Source organism: Pygoscelis adeliae, unplaced genomic scaffold (genome assembly GCF_000699105.1).
Source record: "Pygoscelis adeliae isolate BGI_AS28 unplaced genomic scaffold, ASM69910v1 Scaffold88, whole genome shotgun sequence".
Classification (NCBI taxonomy): domain Eukaryota; kingdom Metazoa; phylum Chordata; class Aves; order Sphenisciformes; family Spheniscidae; genus Pygoscelis; species Pygoscelis adeliae.
Genome location: NW_008825616.1, coordinates 2107509 through 2114921, shown reverse-complemented (window position 1 = coordinate 2114921; position 7413 = coordinate 2107509). Strand labels below are relative to the sequence as shown.

Genomic DNA, 7413 nt, shown 5'->3' with positions numbered 1-7413 from the left:
AGTTAAAGAGGGTTTTTTGTTTATCATCCATTAATCAACTGAGTCTTACTCAGCCAAGGGAATACTGGACCTTGGGATCTTAGCTAACGGCAAATGCAAGGTAATGTGATTTTGCTAAAATTCTAGTAGTAGTATTTAAATTATATCAAACTTCCTAAAAATTTCTGTGGAATAAGTGTGAAGTTGCTGTGAGCTGAGCCATTTACCATGGGTCAGCTGAGCCATTGTAATTTCCTAAATCGAGGTCAACTGTTTTTATTGCTGAGCCCTGAGAGTTTATTACTATTTTATTACAGTGAATGCATAGACTATGACCAATTTTTAGAAAATATTTTACAAGACATTTATTTTAATTTATTAGGTACTTCCATGTATGCTTGCTAAATAAACAGGAATTTCAGTGGTTTAGATTTAATGTCTTTCTTTTGGCTTTGGATGGTTTCTCTGTAGTGGCATGAATCTGTTCTAATTTGAAGATGCTCCAGAAACAAAATGTCACGTCAGAATGCTCCTAAATTTTGTAAGAGGTACCTCTAGAGATCTGGACCTGAATTTAAGCTACAGAACAAGCTCACTCAATTATTATTTGAACTACCAAACTCTCAGATTGAAATATTCTGAAGCTTTTGGATGTTCACAATCTGGATCTAGGTCAGGAGAACCTGACTTCGTATAAGCTTTTTTGATATGGCAGGTGGCAGCAATTACTCAGCCACTATTCTCATGCAAAGGATCTCTCCCAGTAAAATGAATTCTCCTACTTATGTCATGTCAGACAGCAGATCTTTAAATCTTTCTGAACTTACCTCACATTCATAGTGTCCCATGTCTTCATTGGAAGGGTTCTTGACCACCAGGACTATTACGCCACTCCGTGGTTCACTGAAAGTCTGGTATTTACTTGTGTCTTTCAACAGTAGACCATCTTTGTACCATCTGCATGTGGAAAACACCGTGTATAAGCCAGGAAAAAATATGCAGTGTCAAGAAGTCCCCAGCTCACTGATCCATCTATCAGACCAGTGGGCAAACAACTCAAGAGTTAACCATTAGATGAAAATTTGGATCCTGGAAGATGGGTCCACAGGTGGGTAGATCACACGTGGATACTAAACTTGCACAGGTTTATGAGATTCTTCTCAAAAAATCTCATGCAGGCAAAAGGGCTTCTAATCAGGCGAAGCTATGCTGAGCTTTTTGTCTGAATACCCCAGACTGGTTGCTGATAAAATAAACTCAAGTCTAAGGCAGGGAGGATAAAGGAAAGAGAAAATGTTGTCAGGGCTTAGATCTGATACAGTCCTATGGCACGTATATATACACCTATCTGTAGGTATTTCTTTTCAGATGCTAGCTAGAATATATTGCTGAGAATCTCAGGAATGTTGGGACTAGGAAGAGCTAGCACTGGGATGGGGTTAAGGTGGAAGACACAGAGAAGAAAGGGTCATAACCTTGAAAGAGAGGGCAGGAGACTTTTCTGACCATGCAAAATGGGAAAACAGAGTTTGTTCCAGTGTGACTTGAAGAACTGACCTGATTTGTGGCCTAGGTGCTCCTTCGATAGTACAGGTAAACTGAGCATCTTCACCCTCCACAAAATAAGCATTTCTAACTTTGTTCACAAACCGTGGTGGCACTGCAAAACAAGGATAAATGTAGCTAGTAGCTGGAAATGTGACCAGATACGAAGGGTGTGTCCCTGACAAGATAATTCTCATGGTGTCTGCAAAGAAGACACTAAAGACCAAGTTTTTTCACCTAAGAACAATTGACTACACCTGTACCTCAAATAATTTTTTTAAAGTATTATCCCAGTAGATGTTATACAGAACTTCTGGAATGTCTTAATATTCATGTTTAAGGTATTACATAGCAGACCCCTTTAAAGCAATGCATCTGTGCAGGACTTTACCTTGAACAAGTATCTTCCCTAAGGTACTGGCATTTCCAGCAGGACTGGAAGCAAAGCACATGTACTGTCCTGAGTCAACACCTGTTAGGTTGTCCAAGATCAATGTGCAGGAACCGTCGGGATCTTCTATTATAATGTGATGGGGATCCACCTCCACAGGCTTTCCATCTTAAAGATAAAGGGGAAAAAGAGTTTAGTAGCAATTATGTTCTCTCCGTGGGAATTTCATCCAGCTTTTCGGCTTGAGAGGACTGAGAGCTGTATTTGTTTTATCGCAGCTGATGTTGCTAGTTGAGGAATGAGCTCTTCATCTTCCTCCAGCTCTCTACAAAACATCCTCTGGGCAAAGCACTGTTGAGGGACCTCATACCACACCAATCCTCATTTAAAAGTGAAATTCTCCCAGAGCATGTGCTGAGCGGTTATAGCTCTGATTTGTTAGCCAAAGGAACACCTCCAAAGTGACTGTAAACATGCAGAACAGATCTTCACAAGGCGTGAACTTACAGCAAAGCTGTTTCCTCTGCAATACAGTCATGCTGGGGAAAAGAGTATGTCCGCACAGCTGCCTGTGCTATGACATGGGAACATCTGAGCTAGTTCAAACAAGTTGTTCATTTACTAGAAGTTGTCTAACTGCCACAAGATGTGGATTCATACGGGCTAATAGTCAAACCTGAAAAAGCAGGGTATTTTAGCTCACAGGAAGATCTATGTTACTTGGGTTGTTTAGTAGCTAACTTTAAGGCTAGACTTGGGTATCTCTAGGTGGTCAGCTTTTAGATTACCCACTAACCAACTAGCACCAAGCAATATAGACGGAGAACAAATTTGGAGGATGCATTTCATGACTCGCTGCTCGTACCTTTGTACCAGCTGACGGATGGCTTGGGAGCTCCCGTAACTTTGCAAGCCAGCTTGACTGTCTCTCCCAGCTCAGCTGTACAATCTGCCAGTTCTTCCTCAAAGTCTGGAGGTACTGAAACATCAGAATAAGCAGGTTAGTCTGGAGGAGGGGGGCTCTGTCCATAGGATGGCTGCTGCAAAGTAAGATAATAGGTATAATTTTTGCAAGACTGCGAGGTTCAGAATGGAAAGCTGAACAGCTAATTTTAGCAGCTAATGACTTTCCAGGTGACATGCTGTCCTTGCTTATCTGAGACTAAAATTCAGTCTGCCAAATGTCTGTTATTGGCTATAAAGATGGGCCATTGAAAAAAAAAAAGGGGGAAGGGGGATTTGTTGCTGATCTGGAAGTATTTTAGGCCACGATTTTAATAAGCACATCCATTATTCAGACACCACACAGCTGTCACAGTTAAGATAATTCCCCAATTAAAATGCACTCTTGATATCCAAACTGGTGTTCTGTTGGTGTCCATACAATAAAATCTATGCTTTGTTAAGGGGCTTTTATTTTAACTTAGTACTACCACATGAAACTATGCAAAATTATTCTGATAGCCTTCCTCATTAGAACACCTCACTAAAAGCACAAAAATAAAATGCCTAGACTTGTTTTCAGGGTATATACACTAAAACCAACTCTGTTCTGGCATTTTAAGATGCCAAATTTCCTTACGCTGTAAAGGACACCATTCCTAGCTTATACCTGGACAGTAAAGATCTAATATCCCTGCTGGTAAATTTTGTGGATAGAAAATTGATGGAATCTCAAATGACAGTGAGAACGGAGCAGCCTGAATGACAAGAGAAAAATCCAAAGCAAACCCATGTGCTCAGATACAGCAATGTAAGCCAGAAGTTGAGTGGAGGATTCGGTACCCAACAAAGTCACAGCGGGCTTTATACTGGTATGAGTAGGACTCTGGGTCAGGTCGTGAGACTACTTTTCCCACTGGAGTCTGATGCTCTTCATGCAGTGGGCCAGGGCCTTTGTCACCAAATTCTGCAGTCATCTACCCTTCTGCAATCCCTGCCAGATCGAACGCATCTCTAGCGCCAACTCTGCAGTTTGTGTTTCAGAAGTTTCAATAACGTGTTTCCCTTCTCCAGTGACACACATTTCTGGGCTATTTTGCTGGAAAACAACATCCTCTGCTTATTGACAAAAATGTATGAATATGAAGACAGGGAACTGTGCGACCACTGCAGTCTCTGACTCTGATGCTCCATCAAAGGCAACCCACATCAGCTGAAATGGCCAGGGATAGCCAGCTCTTCTCAGCTCATCAGCCTGTGTTTTCCACACTTGGGTTACAGACATTGAAGAATAATTAGAAAGGTGCTCATCTGCTCTGCTATTGCCTAAAAACCTATACAGGTCCTGTGGGACCTCTGTCAGGTAAACTTAATCACTGCAGTGATATACAGTCTTGACTCCCTTGATGGTAAATGCAGAGAGTCAAACACCACTGTCCCATCCTGATAAACGTGCCTTCCCCAGCTCAGGTGGAGGACTCAACACTGCTATAATCATCCCAGTTAAAGCTTACTGCATGCTGTCAAGTCGCATGACTTGTTATTTACATCAGTCTGTGATGTGATTAAAGGAAAACCTCTAACCCTAGTTGAGTTTAAGAGGTGGCAAATGACCCGCAATGGTTTCTCTCCCTCTTTTGTTAATCTCCTTCCTGAATCAGGGAGACCACCCAAGAAAAAACTAGGAGGTTTGGGCTATCTCGGGCCATACTCACTCCAGACAGGCTCGCTGATCCGCTGCTGTATGCCACAGATCTCCTTCACCCAGGAGTTCTTGATATTCACTGTACGTGCCTGAAGGAGGTACTTGCGGACCAAGTCTTCCCGTTCGTGCCAGATCTCAAACGCCCGGTCATCCCCTTCCACAAGGTCGTTCACATCTATGTTGTTCAGCTGCGTGACAGAAGAAGGACAAGAAAGTCAACACACATCCTGTGTTCTTAGGGACGAATTTCAGCCAGAACCTTTCCCACAACTGAAATCCCAGAGTTTAGGACAATTCAGGTCTGGACCTAGCCTTTCTGAACCAGAATCATCTTCAGTCAAGGTTTGAAATGGAAACAACTATTAAACACCAGCAAGTCTCCTGCTGCCAGCGTGTACCCTCTTCAGTGGACACGAGTTGTGCCATTCCCATTAAAGCTATGCTCAACAGCAAAAGGGATAATTTACACCACTTTTAAAGATTTTTCAGACTGCGTGAGCAGCGCAACATGGTTTTGGCTGAACGGCAATCAGGGTCACTTTGCAATCCTTTCCCTGGTATACCTGACTTTCCGGTTGCCAAACAGACATTTTCCTGGGAGTAATTATCACATTTCAGGAAAATAACGTCCAGCATTAAAGGGTATCCCAGGGTGGGACACACCAACCCTACAGCCCAGCACTGTTGGGTCCAGGAACAGCACAATTAAGGACTATGTGAAAAGAAATTACAGAGCAGGCACCCTCCGGACAAAGCATCCTTTTTTTTTTTTCCTTGGAAAGTAAGATCTGCCCATCAGTGCCAACGAGGACAGAGATAAGGACTTTCAGAAGGCCCTGACTGGGCTTGGTCAAGAACTCCAGGGGTTTTTTGGGTTTTTTTTTTGTTTTGTTTTTTTTTTTTTTTACTGGAGTTGAACATCTACTGCCTTGGGAAAACCCTTTCTGCAGTTTCTTGCAGTTTTAACCTGAGCCCTGAATGTCTGAAGATGAGCTGGTCAAATCCTCTGATTTTTTTTTCATTTTTAAACAGGAATTGGTGTCAGGAAAGGCCATAAACAGCAGAGAGAACCACTGGGAATGTAGCATATGACTAAACCAGCACTTCCTCCAATTTAATACCAACACTGCAGACTGCCAAAACCAAAGAACTACAAATGCTAGCAAATACTATAGTCAGCAAAATATCACGTACTTCTGCAGTTAACTCAGTGAGCTAACAGAGATGAATAAACACTTGTACATGCGATCTCATTGCTGCACCGTAAAAATCCACCCATGCTTCTGATGGTTTCTGACATGTTTCTGACAGGTTTAGCAGAGAGATTTTGGGATAGACACAGATTCTACTTGTGCTTCAAAAACTTTCGGAAACAAAAGAATAGCTCAAAAGGATTAGTGAAATGTCCCATTTAGATGACCAGAAGCCGGATATAAACATGAAGTTCTCAATGACAGAGAAATGCTCTAGGTGAGGATATAACGATCAGACCTTCATGATGTTCTTGAAGATGTAACTGTAGGTGTCCGTCTTTGTGTCTCGCTTTGGTTTGCAGATCACAAGATAATTTTTGAAGAGGAAGACATGTCTTTTGTGTCCTTTCCACGCCATTCTGGCTCCTGGAGCTCCTTCCCACACGATGAAGTGGCCCTGATAGGAAAAAGAAGGAAGAGCACATAGTGATAACTCTGGAATAATTACCACAATGATGTCTCACCATCATTTGTCAGTGGACAGATAAATGTTTACTGTTACACCGTCACTTTATGTGTCTCTGGTTTATTACAGCACAGCAGATTGTTTCTAATGCTAAAGGTCATGCATCAGACTGACAACACCAACAGGGGTGCACACGGTGGTTGTCATTACTTTGACCTTTAAATGGTATTCTTCACTGCAAAAAAAATACAGAGCTCATGTCAAGTAGGCACACCCCACTAGTACTAATGATAATGGAAAAATATATCCTGTGTGTTATGCAGACACTTTATATGCTCAGCTGGTCTCCTTCACCAGAGCAGGACATTCAGTTCACGTACCTTCAGACACCTACAGCTCAGTTAGTGACATGGGTTCCCCCTTGGCATCGCTAGGGAGAAGTAAACACTCTTGGGGTGTGATTCACTGGGCTCTTTTTTTTCAGATGTCTAAATGTGGGTAGCTGGATCCCCGCCAGAGTGTCTCACTATCACTGTAGTTTAGCCTTACAACTCCACTCAGCAATACACTGTGATTCCCGTGGAAGACATAGGATACAAACAGGCAGAGTAAGTGACTTGCCCAGCAAGACACAGTAAGTCTACAAAGAAACAGGAATTTGAGTAAGGGTGTCTTACCCAGTAGCTGGATCACCTTTCCTCTGTGCTCCTAAAACACACATCTGTTTCATGAAAGAGACCTGGCGAAGCACACAGGTCTTGTGAAGATACATGAACAGCCGTGGGAGAGCATCCATAAATTGATCTAGTGTTTTCACATAGAGCATATGCAACGTATACTATGCTACCTTGTACCGACATCCCAGCAAACTAGGCTCTTCGAAAGAACAGTGTCAAAAGAAAACACGTAGATTGAAAAGGCCCAGTGAGCTTCTAACCCTTGAGGAATCAACAGGAAAATCCACTCATGCCAGTAGTTTCAGGAGCTGACCCGTGTAGCTTGCCAATAATAAGAGAGGAAGAGGAAAAAATAAAATGCTTTAAAATCATGGCGGGGCCCAGAACAAATCTGTTCCTGTTTGATGAGCAGGCTGGAAAGGCAAATAACTACATTATGTGTGAACTGCTCCATAAGCGTCTATGCTCTGGTGCGTCAAACCTTACTCAAGGCAGGAGACCCATCTTTCTGAACA

At 42.4% G+C, this 7413-nt stretch overlaps 1 protein-coding gene across 1 annotated transcript in view; it reads right to left on the bottom strand.

The window, feature by feature from the left end:
- The window catches only part of OBSCN (obscurin, cytoskeletal calmodulin and titin-interacting RhoGEF), a 203829-nt gene that overhangs the window by 48265 nt on the left and 148151 nt on the right, over positions 1–7413 (bottom strand). The window contains exons 92-97 of the mRNA XM_009333308.1: positions 6054–6212; positions 4573–4750; positions 2781–2894; positions 1916–2083; positions 1537–1639; positions 807–936 (exon numbers count right to left, since the gene is read on the bottom strand). Coding sequence (XP_009331583.1) covers positions 807–936; positions 1537–1639; positions 1916–2083; positions 2781–2894; positions 4573–4750; positions 6054–6212 — 852 coding nt within the window. The remainder of the gene's footprint in view (positions 1–806; positions 937–1536; positions 1640–1915; positions 2084–2780; positions 2895–4572; positions 4751–6053; positions 6213–7413) is intronic.